The sequence below is a fragment of the Bison bison genome, unplaced genomic scaffold (assembly GCF_000754665.1).
Source record: "Bison bison bison isolate TAMUID 2011002044 unplaced genomic scaffold, Bison_UMD1.0 scf7180017864499, whole genome shotgun sequence".
Lineage (NCBI taxonomy): Eukaryota > Metazoa > Chordata > Mammalia > Artiodactyla > Bovidae > Bison > Bison bison.
Genome location: NW_011495058.1, coordinates 4642795 through 4661752, shown reverse-complemented (window position 1 = coordinate 4661752; position 18958 = coordinate 4642795). Strand labels below are relative to the sequence as shown.

The 18958-nt window shown below is 50.3% G+C and overlaps 1 protein-coding gene across 1 annotated transcript in view; it reads right to left on the bottom strand.

Moving 5' to 3' along the window:
- NUDCD3 (NudC domain containing 3) overlaps positions 1 to 18958 on the bottom strand; it is a 70800-nt gene that overhangs the window by 3187 nt on the left and 48655 nt on the right. The window contains exons 4-5 of the mRNA XM_010829048.1: positions 11380 to 11523; positions 1477 to 1665 (exon numbers count right to left, since the gene is read on the bottom strand). Of these exons, the coding sequence (XP_010827350.1) occupies positions 1477 to 1665; positions 11380 to 11523 (333 nt within the window). The remainder of the gene's footprint in view (positions 1 to 1476; positions 1666 to 11379; positions 11524 to 18958) is intronic.

The window sequence follows — 18958 nt, the reverse complement described above, 5'->3', positions numbered from 1 at the left end:
TCCCTCAAGGCCCCATGCACCGAAGACAGTCCAGGGGGACACCTAGGAGGCCAGCCCTGTATGCAGACGTTCGTTCCCAATCCCTGCTGAGCCCAGAGGAGTCCCAGACAGCAGTGCTGGTGCCCCTGCCTCTCCTAACACAGCCCTGAGGCACCGAGCCATTCAGCAGCAGGTCAGCTGGATGAGGGGTCACTGCCTGCACCAGCATCCAAGGGCTCCCATGGGTCCACTGAAGGCCTCCACAGGGCACTGCATTCAGCCAGGCACTCATGCCACCATGGTCAGCACTGCCGGGCCCTTGACAAGTCCTGCTAGAACCAGCACCTCTGACTCAAACCACGGAAGCCTTTCCATCAGACCAGCATCTTCAGGTTTCTTCAGATGCTTCCTGGATCGGTGGATCCCAGCCCTGAGCTCATCAGCAGGAACCTCTTGCTTCTTATTTAGACCTCATGGCCTAGTGCCTGCCCACTCTGGGGCCGGACATCCAAACTTTCAACAGCTGCCCAGGGCCCTCTCCTGTCAGGTCAGTGTTCAGACTGCTCTTTCATCTGGCGGCTACAGGCAAATGCAGCATTAACTGGATAAACCTGCCACCTAAACGTGCACAGAGGTGGTTGCACCCCTTGTCCTATGTTAGGCCAGCTCAGGGATTACAGCCTGAGGCCACCTTCCACAGATGAGACTACCAGGTGCCTGGGAGCCAATGGTCAACCACAGTCCTGGCCTCCAGCCCCATAAGCCCAGGTAAGGTTGGTGAACCAGATCAAGGGACGATTCAGAGACTCAGGGAGGGATGACAGACAAGCCTAACACCAGCTCAGGGTTCAAACCCCACCCTGCTGCCAGACCAGCTACAGGACCTTGAACACGTGCTGTGACCTCTACACCTCGACCCTCCTCTCAAATCCCCATGCGGTTCACTCGGGACACTGAGAAAGGAACTCTCTTCTCTAAACAGCCCCTCTTGGGAGTATCAAACAGGAGAAAGACAGCACGAGTCTAATCTTCCTCTCTGCCACCACAGGCTCCAGACGAGCCTCCTCTCCAGTCACTGATGTCCTCCTGCCCTTCTTGGGCTGCCGGCCAGCCACGCTTCTCAGGCCTCTGACTTCGAAAGTGACTTGGAAGAATTTTCTTCCCCCGGGTCCTTTGTGGTCAAAGCTGCACCGGACCTGAGGTAGGGCAGGGCCAGGCTGTTCCTCCTGTGCTGAGGGTCTTGGAGGGGCTGAGGGGAGGAACAGCCCCAGTGTGTGAGGTGAGAACACACAGCATTACCAGGACCCTCTGGAGAGGCACCTCTCGGCCCTGCCACCTGGGCTCTCGGTCCAGGCACGGAACCAGAGCCCCAGCCCAGGCAGTGACCAGGCCCAGGCTGCCGTGTCGGGACCCAGGAGGCAGCTGCAGAGACAGCAGCATGCCCGGTCCACCCCAGCTCAAGCCCCAGGAAGGCCCAGGAAGTGTGTGTGCCCGTACCAGCTCGTGGCTCTGCGGCTTGCCCTGCAGCTTCTGGTGGTAGTCGAAGGTGAGCCTGTCCAGGACAGCGTGCTCCTCCTCGTCCACCGTGGCCATGGAGCGCTCCTTGTTGATCTTGTCGATGTCGATCTGCTCCTCGCCCTCCAGGATGGCGCTCCACCAGTACTCACCCACCTTGTTCAGGCTCACCTGGCACACGAGGGCAGAGACAGGGTCAGGGCTGGGGAGGTGGCACTGGGGACCCGGGGAATGTGGGGACACTGGGGATTCCATTCTCCAGAACTGGGACTGAGTGGTGCCTAAGGTCCTTGTCTCCAGGTCCTCTCAGAAAAAGTGACCCCCCGATGGGCATCAGCAACCCTACCTGCTCAGCCACCAGAAGCCCAGCTTGCTCATCAGAGGGGACATTTCCAGCTGCTCTGAGCTGCACCACCTGTGGTAACTGGCCCGTCACAGCCTCCCAAGCTGCCAAGGGAAGCTTGAGCCCAAACAGGAGCTTCTTTCAACACCCACCTGTGGAGCCCCACTAGCTCACCACCCCTACAATGACCTTTCCTGCTTCCAAGTGCAGCAGCCAGTCTCCTGCCTGCTGGGGGCACTTGGAACCCAAGGGACCAAGCATTCAGCCTGACAGACTCCCCCACAACCAGACGCCCAGGCTTCTTTGTCCCACTGTCCTCCTTGGCCTGGCCAGGGCGACCACTGCGTGTGACTCACTTTCTGCCCAGCCTCATGGTGTAGCCCAGGGAGGAGACAGAAGAGTCAGGGGGGCATGAGAACTCAGAGACAAGGACGGCGGAATAGCAGGGCTTGGCCTGAAGGTGAAGCCAAGTCCACGCATCCCAGCGTCCACACAGGGAGGGTCCAGGGCACACCCCTTCCTATACCCAGCGGCTGGGTTCTTGGGGAAACTCTCTATCAGCTGACCAAGAATTGACAGGTGAGCTGCGAACCTACCTCACATTGTCCACTCTCGGACAGGATGAAACCCCCAGTCACGCCCGAAGGTGTGCAGAGGTGATAAGAGATTAGGAGCCCACAGCAAGAGCAGCTCTTACTCAGAGAGCCATGAGGACGGTGTGACTGGCTAGCGGGCAATCCTGACAAGTGACATCTGTGCAGATACTGCGTGCTCACAGGCCACAAGTCAGCCTGCCCCATGGCTCACGGGCTGCGGGGGGCAGTGCTGCCAATTCCAGCCCTCTGTCCCGGTGCACCAAGAGCCCCTACGGAGTCCAGGTCCAGCAGAGCTCAGCCCCAGGCACTGAGAGCGGCTGAGGTGTAGGCGCTGATAGGGCAGGTCATGCAGTGGAGACAGCTCCAAAAAACCGCGAGCACAGAATCAATGTCAGTATCTCAGCCCAGTACACAAGGCTGCCCCACTTCTGACCATCATGGGTGGACGTGGCTGTGCAGATGGCAGGGGTGAGGTGGCAGGGGCCCTGCCCTCCTCATCAGATGAATGGCCTCTACCCTGCCAACACCACGGTTTCCAGTCAGAGTGAAGTCTCTGTGTCCAGATGCTCTGCCCAGCTGCTTAGCCCAGCTGCTCAGGCAGCTTTTTGCCCACTTACTCTCCTGCTTGCATGCGTGGACCTGACCTGGCCCTCCAAGACCCCAATGCCAAGCTCTGAGCCCCATCTTCATGGAACTGCAGATCTTTGGGTCAGTGCAGTGAAAGGCTTGAGGGGGAAATCCACTCTCTTCATATTATTCCAGGAGAGCTTCTGAGGAACAGTCAGCCTTCTATCCACTGACTCAACCAACTTCAGATCACAAATATTTGGGAAAGAAACTTCCAGAAAGTTTTCAAAAGCAAGACTTGAACTTGTCTCCTTCAGCCACAACTCTTTACATAGCATTTGCATTGTATTGGGTACATCCCATGAAGTATGAGAGGGGATGTATGTAGGTTATGTGCAGACACAACACCATCTATATACGAGATGAGAGCATCCTTGGATGTGGGTATCCTCTGGGGGTCCTGCAACCAACCCCCTGAGGATACTGAGAGACAACTGTACTTACAGAATATAAATTTCCAAAGAGAACAAACCCTTCGGATTTATTTTATTCGTGTCTTTGTTAGTGATCACTGATCTCAGCAGTGATCTCATTATCACTGCTGAGCTCTCTCTTAACGTGTATCATTAGCATTAATCCAAGCCCTGTAAAATACACACTGTTACCTCTACCTGGAGTCAGCGCCTCACCTGGATTGCCCAATGCCACAGGCAGAGCAGAGCTGCGCTCGGGCCAACAGCCCTCAATGGCACTGTGGGGGGGCAGCTTGAACCCCACCCCGGTGCTCTGCTGCTGGTCCTCCTCACACAAACCACATGTGGGGTGTCCCAGACAGGTCCACGCACACCCAGGCCTAACACGGCTCGGGGGCACCACGGGACTAATCCTGACGAGGAGCTTGGTGGGCCTCACTACCTGTGCCTCCTGCCTCCACAGAACACGTCTGCGAGGGCGCTCTGCACACCCAACAGGCATTAAGATGAGCCTAGCACCACCTTTAAGGTGGAATTCACATCAACATAGAATTAGCCATTTTAAGGTGAACAATTCAATGCATTCTGCATTCACAGAGGCTGTGTCTAGTTTCAGAACATTCTTGTCATCACGAAGAGAACTTGTACCCACAAGCGGTCACTCCCCACTCTGCCCAGAGGCTTGCCCTCCCCCAGCTCTGGCAACAAATCATTTATTTGCCTTTTCTGGACACTTCCCAGAAATGGACCCAAAGGCTATGTTTCCCATGCCTGGCTTCTTTCACTCAATGCGATGTCCTCACATTCCTGTGCTAGTGGGTCAGAACTTTATTCCTTTTCCAGGTTGAGCAATACAAAATGTAGCACCCAGAGGACACGGGGAAAATGTTCTTGGAATGGGGCTGAAGGATTCAGGTCTAAAAATAATATCTTTGATAAAGCAGTCTGATGGTTTAACATTTGGTTTTGATTTTTTAACAGTTATTTTTTTTAATTGGGTTTGTGGGGGCGTAAGCTGGCACATAGTAAAACTCACTTTTGAGAGTAGGTCCACCCTATGAGTTTTGACAAATGCAGCCACACAGCCACCACTATCAAGCCACACCCTAAGTTCCTGGTCCCCTTGTCGGTGACCCCTCAGCCCGCCACTTGCTTTGCCATCTGGTTGGTCTGTGTCTTGGTCTGCTCTTCTCCTAGCATAGTGGTCTGGCGTTCAGCCATGCTGGGCATGCCTGGAGGGGTAACCCCTTGACACGGTGGGCTGACGCACCTGTGGGTGGCCAGGTGGGCCTTTCTAGGGTTCGGCAGTCACCTACCAGGCTGCCTGCAGGGCTGTGTGTGAACATGTGTCTCCCTTCCCCTTCGTAGACACCCAGCAGACACCAGGGCTGCGGGGTCCTACGGTAAGTGTATGTGTAACTTTATGACCTTCCCATCAACTGTATGTGTAACTTCATGGCGTCGTCTCCGCAGGGGAGCTCCAGGGGCTCCACACTCTTGCCAGCACCTGCTACTGTTGATTCTTTTCAGGAGCCAATCAAATAAATATGAAGTGACATGTCACCATGGTTTTAATTGGCATTTCCTTAACAACTAACAATGCTGAGCATCTTTTCATGGACTTATGTGCCATCTCATTTCTTAAAACATTTTATCTGGAACAATTTCAATCTCACAAGTTACTAGAATTGTTCAAGTACAAACAATAGCCACACACCCTTTTCCTAGATTCACCCACTGTTAACACACTACCCCTTTTATTACATGCGTGTGTCTGCACACACACTCTCACTGTGTGTAAGTTTATATATATAATATGTGGTAAGTTACATGACACTTGTTCCAGAATCTTGGCCCTTTACCCCTAATACTTCAGTGAGTGCCTCTTCCTGAAGATATGAAAGTTCTTCACTACTGGGCTGGCCAAAAAGTTCATTTGGATTTTTCTGTAACATCTTAAGGAAAAACCTGAACTTTTTGGACAACCCAGTAGAGTTCAGCTCCCCTTGCCTCCAGCACAGGATCCAGTCCAGGGTCCCGACTACATCTTAGTGGGCCTGTCCCCTTTAACATACAACATTCTGCCGCTGCGGTCTTTTGTTGTTAAAATCCATTCTTCAGGGTGGAGGGAGGAGGGTTCGGGATGGGGAACACGTGTATACCTGTGGTGGATTCATGTTGATGTATGGCAAAACCAATACAATATTATTGTAAAGTAATTAACCTCCAATTAAAATAAATAAACTTATATTAAAAAAACTATAATCCTTTGATCTAAATAAAAATAAAATAAAATAAAATCCATTCTTCATCTGGGGTTTGTCTGGTGTTTGCTCCTGCTGACTCAGGGAAGCGCCCCCAGTAGAACCCTGCACAGGCGATGCTGTGCCCCTCCTGCGATGTCCCACCGGCAGGCACAGACGTCACGTGGCTGCAGCGCCTGGGGGTTCCTCCCTGACCCCCTCTCCCCCACAGTGGCGGGGAGACTATGCTGCCAGCCCCAACAGAAGCTGTGGGAGGCCAGCAGGGGCCTTCTCTCAGCACCAGCTCCTGGATGTCCAGCATCTCAACAGCTCTCACTCACTCCAGTCCCTGACCACGCAGCACACGGAGCGCCCCAGCCTGGCTGGTCAGGGGTGGCTGCTGTGACCTGATAACTCAGTCTTATCCCTCGGCCTTCCTCCAGGTTGTAGCAACTGGTCCCGGATCGAGAATCAGTTTCTCAGGGGAACCCCCAGAGTGCTGGCTGAACAGTTTTCCCAAAATGTCCTCGCAGAAACTTCCAACTCCATGTGGATCAGCTTACCTCAGCACCCCAATCTGTGCTGATGACTCACTGACACTCATCTCCCTCCCCTCCCCTCCTCACAGAACCCTGTTTCTATTCAGGGAGGCAGTGTGCCCGGCAAGAAGACGGCTCCTCGCGGCTGCCCATACGTGGGATCAAGTTTGAACCAAGGAGATGTGCGTGAAAGTTGCGGGTGATGTTTCAGGGGGTTGCCTTGAAACCAGGACAGAAGACAGGCAGAGACAGCAGGGGGCCTGCTCAGCTTCAGGTACTTCTGCGGAGAGAACGTGATCCCCAGCCAGACCACTGACCTCTCAGGGCTTTGCCAGGGGCAGTTCTGTTGTGGGGAAACTGCCAGTCTTTGATGTTAACAAATTTTTAAGCTTTAACATTAAAGCGCTGAGGGCCAGACAGAAGCTGGCTATGATGGGGGTGTGGTTGGGAGAAAGTGACCACGTGCTGCCGAGCTTCCTCTACTCTCTCCTTCCACGTGGGATGGAGGGGGTGCTTGCTCTGTCCACTGGGAGCGTGGTCCTCTGGTTTGGCTTGGCACATACCTCTTGTTCACTGGGCAACTTCTCCAGAACGGTGCTGGAACATGATGCCTTAGGCCACCTACTTCTCAACATCAGGCCTCAGCTCTTTCTGGCTGGGACCTGGGGATTGGCAATGATGCCAAAAATGTGACCAGCCTGAGAAACATGACAGGTCCCGGGAAACATGGGTACTGAAAGCCAAGAACTTGCATTTCACTCCCTGGACTAATTTCCAGGCTTGGGCTCTTGCCAAAATACTAACATAACTTAATCTGTATTTTAAGCTGAACAGTGGTCCCTCAGGGCCAGGAAAGAGGCAGGTAGCCACCCATGAAGAAACAAAGATGGTGAACCACTTCACAGAAAAACATATATCCTCCCTAGAAAAATGGAAAGGAACAAATGGGATAAATGCAGATAAGTCAGCAAAGACAAGTTAAAATGAACAAGCCCAGTGCTGGGGTGCAAAGGGGCCTGGTGACGTCACAGAAATCTGACATCCTTCAGGGAAGAGCCATGGCAATGGCCAAGGACGACAGTCAGCCTGTAACCCCACTTCTGAGAACTGTAATTTAAAGAAATCATCTAAATATGGGGGTACAGCATGCATTAAAACACTCCCAGGCTCAGGCACCAGACACACAGCAGTGTGAGCTTTTAGGCAAGTGGACAAAGGTCTGCAAACACTGCAGCTCCTACACTGACTTTAAATGACTCGAGTGTGGGTCATGTCGGCATGTGAACGGGCTTCGCCTCACAAATGGCTACGAATCAGAGACATGGAGCATCACAGGCACGAGGCCATAGCCTGCAGGCGCCCAGAGCCTGGCCATCAGCCCCACCTGCGGGGAGAAACCAGGGCAGTGAGCCGACGCGGGTTCTGGGACAGAACAAGACACAGGGGGAGGCCCTGGTTTCACGTCTCCGTAACCAAGAAAGGAGCTTGCTTGAGAATCAAGCAGCCTCGTTTAACATTCTCAAGTGTGGGAGGGAGGGAGGCAAGAACTGTCATCCGGTTTTAGCTGCCACCCCTGCCTGCTCTGAAAGGCTGCTTGGGCGTGTCTGATGCGGATCCCGGCTCAGGCAAGGAGAGCGCGGTGGCTGGGAATCAAGGGGCATGTCTGCGTCAGCCTGCCTGGGAGGTGAAGACTCAGGCCATGGGCTCTGGCGAGGTGACAGGCATCCCTGGGGGGACCCCTCTTGTCCCAAGTGGCCCCCACAGAAACCATGCCTTGTGATACAGCCTGTGTGAGTGTCCCAGGGCAGCCGTAACAAAGCCCACATATGGTAGGCTTGCAACAAGGTATCTATCTTCTCTGTCTGGAGGCTGGAAGGCTGACATCGAGGCGCTGCCGGGCTGCACTCCCTCCGGAGCTTCTAGGGAACCTTGCCTGGCGGTCATGTCACCCTGTGTGCCTGTGTCTTTTCTTCTTCTAAGGACACTTGTCACTGGATTTAGGACCCACCTGGATAATTCAGGATCATCTTGTCATCTGCAAAGACCCTTCCTCCAAACAGGCCCTATCTGCAGGTTCTGGGGTTTGGCGAGGACATCCAGGGGCCCTTTCCAGTCCACTCAGAGTTTAGGAGGTGGGCCCTTGATGATGTCCCTCAATCGCCCCAGGGCCTAGCACAGGGTCTGGCATTTAGTGATAAGCACACAAGGCTCTGAGCCTCGTTCTAAGACCAGGGAACAGAGGTACCGTGGGGCTCAGGCTAGTGGGACTGAGGCAGAGAGCAGGCCTGGTGACCGCAGCAGCCACACTGCTTCCTCCAGAGGCTCGAGGGAGTGGCACTGGTTCTTCGCAGCAGGTGCACCAGGGTCTTCACACGTCCAAGCAGCGTGCTCACTGCACTACAGTATCATCTCAGACACATGGCACTCGGCGTCATCAATAAAATAAATAACTACACTGAAAACACACCAAACCTCCAGCTCCACGAGTAACAGTGTCTCCACAACACGCAGGCATTGGCTGTACCAATGGTCAGGAGGAAGGCGGAGACAGGCAGAGTCCCGCATCTCAGGAGAAAGTGCACGCCAGGTGAGCAGGGGGCTGTGCTGTCAAGAAAGCTCCAGAGGATATGATGCTCTAAACAAGTCCCCTTTCCCTTCTACAAGTGCTGCAGCATTAGAAATGTGACACCATCCACGGATGATGAAAGCTACTCAAAGGAACCAGGGAAAGAACCAGTGCAGCGCCCGCAATCCCCGGAGGTTTCCACGTGGACCCTGCGCAGTGAGCGGGAGCAGAATTGAGCCACGCTTACGGGCAGCGACAGGTGTCCCTCAGTCCACAGCCAGGGCTGCTCCTTTATAACTCCTTGAGCAGTAGGTGCCTGGCAAAAGCAAACTGGAAAACTAAAAGGTGGCCAGGGCACAAGCTTCCTCCTGGACCAGAAGAGGACCTGGGCTGACCACGGGGCCTGGGCACATGACCGGCCACCTGGGCCACCTGAGCAAGGCTGGCAGAGACGGCGACACCCCGGTCTCCCTGCTGGCCCAGTGCAGCCTCTCACAAACACCACCACACTGCTACCAGCTCTCCTCCCCTGCCTGCCCCCACCAGGGCACCTTTCGGTTGATAAGACAGAGAAGGAGGGAACAGGAGGCCTCCGGGTCTGGGGTCTGGATCCACCCTGAGCAAGCCCTTCACCCTGAGTGTCAGCATCCTGGTTTGTAAAACAGGCTTGCCGAGATGAAACAGCATTGCCAGGCATCTCAGAGAGCCAGGCCAGAGTGCCTGTACGCAATACATGGAGGCCTGAATTACAAGGAGTTAAGGCCCTGGCCACAAGCCACATCTGTGTTCAGATGTAACTTGTATAAAACACACAAGATGACATGGCTCTGGAACAGGTGTGAAGAAGTCAGTGTCACCTCTTGTGACAAACACCCTAAAGAGTGAGCTACCTGGTAACAACCTCATTTTCACTGAAGTAATGTCAAGTAAAGGGAATCCTCGGTATCCTGATTACAACCCTGACAGACCACGTGGGCTGTAAACAGACGCTGTGAACCTTCAGAGTCCAGCAACGAGGTCAGTCTTTCCATCCCAGGCACAGGCTGGGGTTTACAGGGCTGAAGATAGCAGAAGTGCCCCTCAGAGGGAGACCAGCAGAGCAGCTAACTGCTGGGACTGCTCTGGACAGTCCATCAACCCCACACAGGTGACGTCAGGCCTGGTGCCCGTGGATAACAGGGCACCCAAGATCACGAGTCTACATTTCTGGGACCACTTGAGCCATCACAGCAGCACCTGTGGAGGGTAGCCTGCCAGCTGCTGGCTCCCACTGGCTACTGGCATGACCTCGGTAGGCAGGGGGATAATGAAACCCTGGCTTTCTACCTCCCGCAACCATGCGAAGTCCAGATGAGACCATGACCATGAAGGCATTCTGCAAATGGAGGAACTGGTGATAAGAACATGGGCCATAGTTTGGGGAACGGCACTGCAAGTGGGGAGGCACAGGGGTGAAGAGATGAGGGACTGAGCCCAGGGCAATGAGGGCGGAAATCATCACAACTGTCACACGCTCGTGTTGAGGACGGGGCCTATGCAACAGAGCAAGGTCTAAACAAGACTCTGGCAGACCTGGCCAGCGCTCTGCCACCAGTGTCCCTGCCACACAGAGGGGCTGCGTGCGCCCATGCGTCCCAAGCACGCCAAGACCTCCAGCCGACCCAGCACTGGGGGTTCCTCTCTGTTCCATCCGGCATGGGTGTCTGCGAGCTGAGAGAAGCCAAACAGAACCCCATGGGCCTGCCAGTTAGGACCAAACAGGCAGGCCCATGGGCATCTATTTTCCAGAGACAAGTAGATCTTGATGAAACTGTACATAAAGAACATTTCTATATAGAATTCTGAGGCTTTTCTTTGTCCAAAGACTTAATATTTTTCTTTTCATCTTTACCCCTTTCACCACGCCCCAGGTTAAGCACCCCAGGAGGAGGGAAAAGAATGAACCCAAATATACAGTCTCCCTTTGGTGGAGGAAGCTTCCCTGCATGCTGCCCACTGAACAGGTGCAAGGCTCTTATGAAGGAAGAATGTAGTAACTGGAACACATTCCCCTTAGTTTGGATCCCACACCCTTGGTTAGCTTAGCCAGTTGAGACCCCCTTTATCAAATAAGGCTGTCTGAGTTTATTAACTCTGCACCTCCAGATTGGCATTCATGTAAATGATCTGCCTTTTAATTTTTAACTTATTTGGTTTTGCCTTTTAGATATAACTGAATCCCTGGAGAGAGAGGCCTCTGAGACTGAAGAGACACACCCAGTGTGAGCAGCACAGCCACACTCTGGGGATGGTGCCCCGCCACGACCTCCTCCATGGTCACCGTGTGTGGTCTGTGTGTGGGCAGGAGAAGAGACTGCACTCGAGGGCCCCTGAGTTTCTCACTGATAGGGGCTCCACCTCAAGAAGTCAAGCACTGGGACCCCAGGGGCCAAGGCTGCAGATGCAGCAGTGAGTCAGCAGAAGCCCACAAAGGTGCCTTCTGAGCTACGTGGGAAACAATGGGGCAACTCCCCCGCTGCAGCAATCAACATGCTCACAGCCTCACAACCCACACTCACCAAGACGCACTTCCCAGGTTCGAGGCTCCAGAGGGAGCTCTCGGTGTTGATCTTGTGGGTGAACTTCCCTTCCATGAGGACACGCTCCCCATTTTCCTCCAGCACAGCCACCCGGATGGAGCTGCTGCTGAGGGTCACCGAGACCTGGAACAGAGTGAAAGAGAATCACCTTGTGCTCCAAGACAGGAAGGAACAGTGGTTTCCAAGGCACCTGGCTGCACACGGTAGGAGAACAGGATGCAAGACCATGCCAAGCGTCACCAGGTCCACTGAACCAAGAAAATAATACCAATTCATACATGAAGGAGACTGTGTCGTCATGTCCTTCAAGAGAACGCACTTACAGTTTCAATACGCCTAACAGTAACGGGGGTGCTTTGTGGGAGCAGAATCTCCTCTCCAGTTAGGGGAGACCAACTCCCTGGACGGAAGGCAAGCAGGGCCAGTGTAGCAGGCGGCTACTCTCCCCAGGCCCACCTTGCTGTCTGGGGTCCGGAGCAGTCCCACCCCAGAGGACATGCCCGGGGGCCAGAGCAGCCAGCTCCTCTTCCCTCCAGGAGCTGCTGTGCCGGCTATGGCCACAGCTCGGCTTTCACCCAGGAGGGTGAGGCCAGATCCTCTGGTTTTACATTTTGTCTCTCTTCTCCCATATACTCATTCACTGGATCTCTGCTCTCACACATCTGTCTTCACACCTGTGCTGGAGCTGCTGGACTAGGGGCTTTGCTTCACGCGTGGATCCCAGCAAGCAGCATCCCAAGTACATTCAGATCAGTAAACAGTCCAGGAAAGAAAACAGAACTACAGGGATTTCCCCACCACCTCCACCACCCCTTTTTCTTTAAAATTTTAAATTCTGTGTTTTATAATGCAAAAATCTTTTTATAATAGTATTTACACAATGTATTCATTACATGAACAGAGGCTGGCTAACTTAGACCTTTCTTACCAGAGCGTGGGGTCAGTCAAGGTGTCAAAACAGTTTGGAGGTGGCCCTCCCATGTCACCTGGTAAGTGCTTATTAAATGCTTATAAAGCACTTGGAAAGATTCCCTCAGTGTCACAGAATTTTCGAAATGGAGTTTACACACACGTTGATGGAATCTGATACTATAACCTACCTGAATTTTAAATAACCATAAATGAGTGATGGAAAGGAAAACGATGTCTGCACACACCATACCCACAGGCCGGCCGAGTCAGGCCCTGTAAGCCCCAGCTCCACTTACACTCAACTTCTGGGAGAATTACCACTTTCTCGACTGATCCTGCTACGGCACAGGCACAACTCACTTCACTCCCAGCTGCCCAACAGCAGCCCAGCTCACTCCTAGATGGGTCCAGACAATTACTGGCCAAATTGTGTCCCTGACCATGAACTCAGATGTGCGAAGAACACTTGACAGAGTGGACCAAGGCTCCATCAGTTGGCCTCCCAGGAACAAGCTCGCTTTAACAAATGAAATTCTCCAGCCAGCTTCACCTAACAGGATAATTTCCAAATCTGGGTGAGCTTCCACAACACTTGTCTCTTGTACAAAGGGGATGCACCCAGGCACCAAGGGAAACCAGGTAGGAGACACTTCCAAGAGCTCCAGTCCAAGGCGTCACTCTGAGAACAGGTGGTCATCCTCTGACCCACAGAGATGAGAGGAACAAAACACAAACAGAAAAACCCCGGACAGCACAAGGTAAGCAGGGAGAGGCCGGGACAGACAAGCTTTTGACAGCTCTATGGAGAGGAAGGAGAAGTCTGTGGGGACAGACACCACAGAACAGGGACAAGCACAGCTGCGTGGGGCCTCCGGCTGGCAGTCAGCAAGGACGGAGAGCGGAGGCAGAGCAGCTGAGTCAGTGCACAGGGCAGCTGGGCCAGCACAGCCTATCAGGAGAGGCTGGAACCCACTGTGTGCCACTGAGCAACAGGCAGCCCAGCTCCAGAAAACCTGGCCAGCAGCTGAGGGGACTGGGTGGACACTGGCCCAGTACACCATAAGGCAAAGCCAACCACCAGTCAAGCCCTCAGCTGTGAGCAGTGATGGGAGGAGCAGACCTCAGACACGTAAAGGAGAAAACCATCATCATTCCACACTCAAAAGAACGAGGACCATATATTTTTTAAATAAAAAAACTAATAGGGAACTAAGGATTGTATCCTATGAGAAAAAGCAGCAGCCCCCAAAGACAGACTTAGGTTAACAACAACAAAAAGGGTAAAGACTGTAGAGCTACCTAAGAAAAAAGGCAATTTTAAAATATGTCCAATTTATATTCTGAGAGACCTGAGAAGATACTGCATCTGCAGAACCAGAATAAAACATGAAAACAGAACTAGACAAAACAAACAAAAGATACTTAGAAAAAAATAGAGTGAAAATAAAATTTTCAATAGAAAGGAAAGATAAAATAAAAAAGATAAAATAAAAAAACTGGAAGATAAAATAAAAAAACTCAAAGTAGAATAAGAAACCAACCCAGGCAATCAGTTTGGCATCCCAGAAACTATGACAAGACAACGACCAGTGCTTAAGAAAAACATGTCTTCAGTTTGAAAGAACCCACTGAGGGCTGAACAGAAGGAATGAAAGATGACAATTCATATTGCTATTTAGAATAAGTTCCAAAAAGTTCTATGTAACAGGGGAAACGTTTACGCACAAAGAACCAGAATGGAAGAGATTACTACAATCAGTAACAGTGGATGTAAGAAAACAAAAGAATGACACCTACAATCATGCTGGGGGAGTCTGCTTATTTGTTTTTGCCACACAACGCAGCTTGCTGGATCTCAGTTCCCCTCCCAGGGACTGAACCTGGACCACAGCAGCAAAAGACCAGGGAACTCTCTTCTTTAAAGTTAGAATTCCATATAAACTCAAATCACAAAATAAGTGAAAGGTTAAAATAACTGCATTTCTTCTGCTTTATTGACTACGCCAAACCCTTTGACTGTGTGGAAAATTCTTCAAGAGATGGGAATACCAGATCATCTGACCTGCCTCCTGAGAAATCTGTATACAGGTCAAGAAGCAACAGTGGGAACTGGACATGGAACAACAGACTGGTTCCAAATAGGAAAAGGAGTACGTCAAGGTTGTATATTGTCACCCTGCTTATTTAACTTATAGGCAGGGTACATCATGCGAAATGCCGGGCTGGATGAAGCACAAGCTGGAATCAAGATTGCCGGGAGAAATATCAATAACCTCAGATATGCAGATATCACCACACTTATGGCAGAAAGCGAAGAACTAAAGAGCCTCTTGATTAAAGTGAAAGAAGAGAGTGAAAAAGTTGGCTTAAAACATTCAGAAATGTTTCAACATTCAGAAAACTAAGATCATGGCAACCGGTCCCATCACTTCATGGCAAATAGATGGGGAAACAATGCAAACAGTGAGAGACTATTTTGGGGGCTCCAAAATCACTGCATATGGTGACTGCAGCCATGAAATTAAAAGACGTTTGCTCCTTGGAAGAAAAGCTATGACCAACCTAGACAGCATATTAAAAAGTAGAGACATTACTTTGCCAACAAAGGTCCATCTAGTCAAAGCTATGGTTTTTCCAGTAGTCATGTATGGATGTGAGAACTGGACCATAAACAAAGCTGAGCACCAAAGAATTGATGCTTTTGAACTGTGGTGTTGGAGAAGACGCTTCAGAGTCCCCTGGACTGCAAGGAGATCCAACCAGTCCATCCTAAAGGAAATTGTCCTGAATATTCATTAGAAGGACTGATGCTGCAGCTGAAACTCTAATACTTTGGCCACCTGGTGCAAAGAACTGACTCACTGGAAAAGATCCTGATGCTGGGAAAGATTGAAGGCAGGAGGAGAAGGGGACGACAGAGGATGAGATGGTTAGACGGCATCACCAACTCGATAGACATGAATTTGAGTAAGCTCTGGGAGTTGGGTGATGGACAGGGAAGCCTGGCATGCTGCAGTCCATGGGGTCACAAAGAGTCGGCCACGACTGAGTGACTGAACTAAACTGAACTGAAGACACTCAGGAGCACTGTATTTATTACCACACCATCATTCTGAGAAAGTTACTTGAGGCTGTAACATAACAAAATGAGGATGAAACTAAAACAGAGGAAGATCCTGGGTGAAGGAGGGTCAAAGAGTACAAACTTCTACTTATAAAATGAGTAAGTTCTGGGAATCTAAAGTATAGCGTGGTGACTATAATTGACAATACTTGTATATTTAAAAGTTGCTAAGACAGGAGAACTAAGTTCTCATCACAAGAAAAAAACTGTGACTATGTGAGGTGGTAATCTTAACTAAACTTATGGTGGAAATTATTTTGCTACATATATGTATATATATATACACATACACATTTCAAGTATTTATGCTGCACACCTGAACCTACTACAATGATATATGTCAATTACATCTCAATAAAAATAAAGGGGGAGGGGGTAAGGAGGAAGGCCCAGAAAGGATCTAAAACACAGTGAATTTAATCTAGAAGTGAGGTTAAAAAAAAGTTCTAGGATGCAAGCTATATAATATTGAACTAGAAAATAATCAGTCCAAATGGGAGTCATGGGTGAAATGGTCTGCAGAGAATGATTTCTAGACAATACAGATTACCAGTGAGAATCTGGGTAATTCTGAGTTTATGATGATAGTGTACTATTTTTGACAAGGAAAAAAAAGCAAGACATGAAGAAACTCCAGAAAAACAAAAAACTATTCAAGAAACTCCTGATCCAAAGGGACGTAGTGAAAGTGGAGTAAGTACCACCAAAACAGCCTGACCAGAGTAAAACCAGAGACTGGAGCCCCGAGTGGAAGGGGCAGTGGGCTCAGGCACACACACTCTCGGGGTCCTGATAGATGAAGCTAGACATCAGGGGAAATTCTAGGTCCCCTGAGACTTCCCTGGGCAGCCACCTGCTGGCTGGCAGGCTCAGCTCAGTAAGGCGCCGTAAGGCGCGCTCAGTAAGGCGCGGGCAGCAGGGCAGCAAACAAGAGACCAGAGCCTCCCTGGAAGGGCCAATGTGGGCAATGCGAGTGTATCGCCTGTAGGGTCATGATGGTATCAAGTCATATTTGACAAGATACACATAGAAAACATCTGGCAGGACATCCCTGGTGGTTCAGTGGTTAAGGTTCGCTTCCAATGGAGGGGGTGCAGGTTATTCTTCGTCAGGGAACCAAGATCCCACATGTCTTGTGGCCAAAAAACCAAAACATAAAAACAGAAGCAACACTGTAACAAATACAATAAAAAATTTTTAAATGGCCCACATCAAAAATCTTTAAAAAAAAAAAGAAAAAGGAAAGAAAGAAAGAAAAGACCTGCCAAAAGATCCCAGAAACCAGGAATGTGATTTCTGAGTTTGGGGTGGGGGCTGGAATAGGATAAAAAGACAGAAGCAGGAGAGAAACTTTTCATTGTACATTTTTATTGTTTTAAACAGGTAAGTGTCCTATGCATTCAAGCAAAAAAAATTTTTTTAATAGATAAATGCAACCTATTAGCCTTTTCTGCTATGGAAGTTTCCTATAATAAAAGTCTTCCTACATTTTTTTCTAAACGCCTTCTAAGAAGGGAACACTGTGTTGCAGAGCTTTTTAGCACAAATTCCAACAGCTGCATTGAGCTCTGGGGCACAGCATCACTGTACAAGACATGCCAAGGGGTCTTGGTGCTCTTCTGGAAGGTTCCCATAGTGAGGCTAGAGATGACATGCAGCATGGTCATGAGCCCACCAGCCCGCAGGACTTCATTAGTCAATATAGACCATGCACCATCTCCGAGAGGAAAGAGAATATTGCAAAGGAAATTAATTCACTTGTCACTCACTGTCATCCAGTCAGGACTGTGCACAACAATATCATGATATTTTTCCACTCAGAAGATGACTGATCAAACAGAGAAGGGGATGGGAGCGGGGTCCCGCGCTCTGTTCCGCCACCATCTCACCAGACAGTGTAGGGCCTTAGCAGTTCACATCTCCAGGAAAGTTTTCTCATGTGCCAAGTGAGAGGTTAGACTAAAAATCTCTGGAGTTCAATTTTCCATCATTAAAATCCTATGATTCAATCAAAGGCCATGTTTACAACCAGCCCCAGCTGGCTTTTGCGATCACACAAAGATCTCCGTCCTGACTGCAAAGTTCCTTCTCCCGACTTCATGGCTACGCTGAGCACAGAATGGGGAACTTGGCTGCTTTTCCTGTGCAGAGCAAAGATCTAACTACATCTCATGAATGAAAGAGACCAAAGCTTCATTTTGAGAAATTTTCCTTTAGATTCACCAGCAAAACAATAGAAATTACAAAAATTTAAAAATGGTTGCATGTAAAATAACAACACTTGAACATAAAGCATAACCCACATGCATTTAGCTGTCCCCCACTACACCTGAGAAGCAAACCCATTTCCACAGAAAAAAAAAATCAAAAAGGAGTAAAGGAGAGGCAGTGTTCTGAGGCCTCAAGCACAAGCTACAGCTGAAGAAGAGGGGGCCCAGGACTGCCCTCCATTAACACTCGGTGCCTGCCACATCTACCTGTTATGCCCAACATGCCTGCCCCCATCACAGAAAGCTACTTACAAACCCAGAACAACTGCGACTTCATCAGCTGAGCTGCTACCATCACAGCTACCACCATGATGGTATCTGAAAGGTGCCACAGACAAAAACCAAAAATAAACACTGCCCATAGGTAGCTGTGACAGGTGCCGCAGGGAACAACTGGAAAGGAGCCAGTCCAGAAAGAAACTGGCAACTCAGAAAAACCCTTAGGCCAGCAAAAGCCAAGAGATACAAAATAAACTTACTCTCAAACTTTTAAGTGCTGCTGTTGCTGCTAAGTCGCTTCAGTTGTGTCCGACTCTGTGCGACCCCATAGATGGCATCCCACCAGGCTTCTCCGTCCATGGGATTCTCCAGGCAAGAACACTGGAGTGGGTTGCCATTTCCTTCTCCAATGCATGAAAGTGAAAAGTGAAAGTGAGGTCGCTCAGTCGTGTCTGACTCTTCACGACCCCATGGACTGCAGCCCACCAGGCTCCTCCGTCCATGGGATTTTCCAGGCAAGAGTACTGGAGTGGGGTGCCATAAGTGAGGCATAACTAAATCTCTTAGATCACTAAAAACTAGAGCGATCATGAATTTTTAAGAAAAATACAGAATTTGAAAGTTGCTGAGGAGAGTATGTTAAAAGTTCTCAGCGCGCGTGCACACACACACACACACACGGAGCTCTATAGTATGGTGAGATGTTAACCAGACGTTGTGGTGATCGCTGCACAACACACAGATATCAAACCATTATCCTAAAACTAACACTGTGTATCAATCATACTTTTTTTTTAATGTCTTGGGGAAAAAATACTACTGAAAGAGAAAAGAAAATCTAACCACACAGGAGATTAGTGCAAATTAAATCAGCAAGTATTACAACGGGCCAACACTAGATAAATAACTGCCTTACAAAGAATGAGCCTCTTCCAGTCCCAACACCACAAACACTCAGGTTCATCCACACACCCCCGAGTGCAGGGAGCGCTAGCTCCAGAAAAAGCCAGCCTGGACACCCTGACCCTCTCTG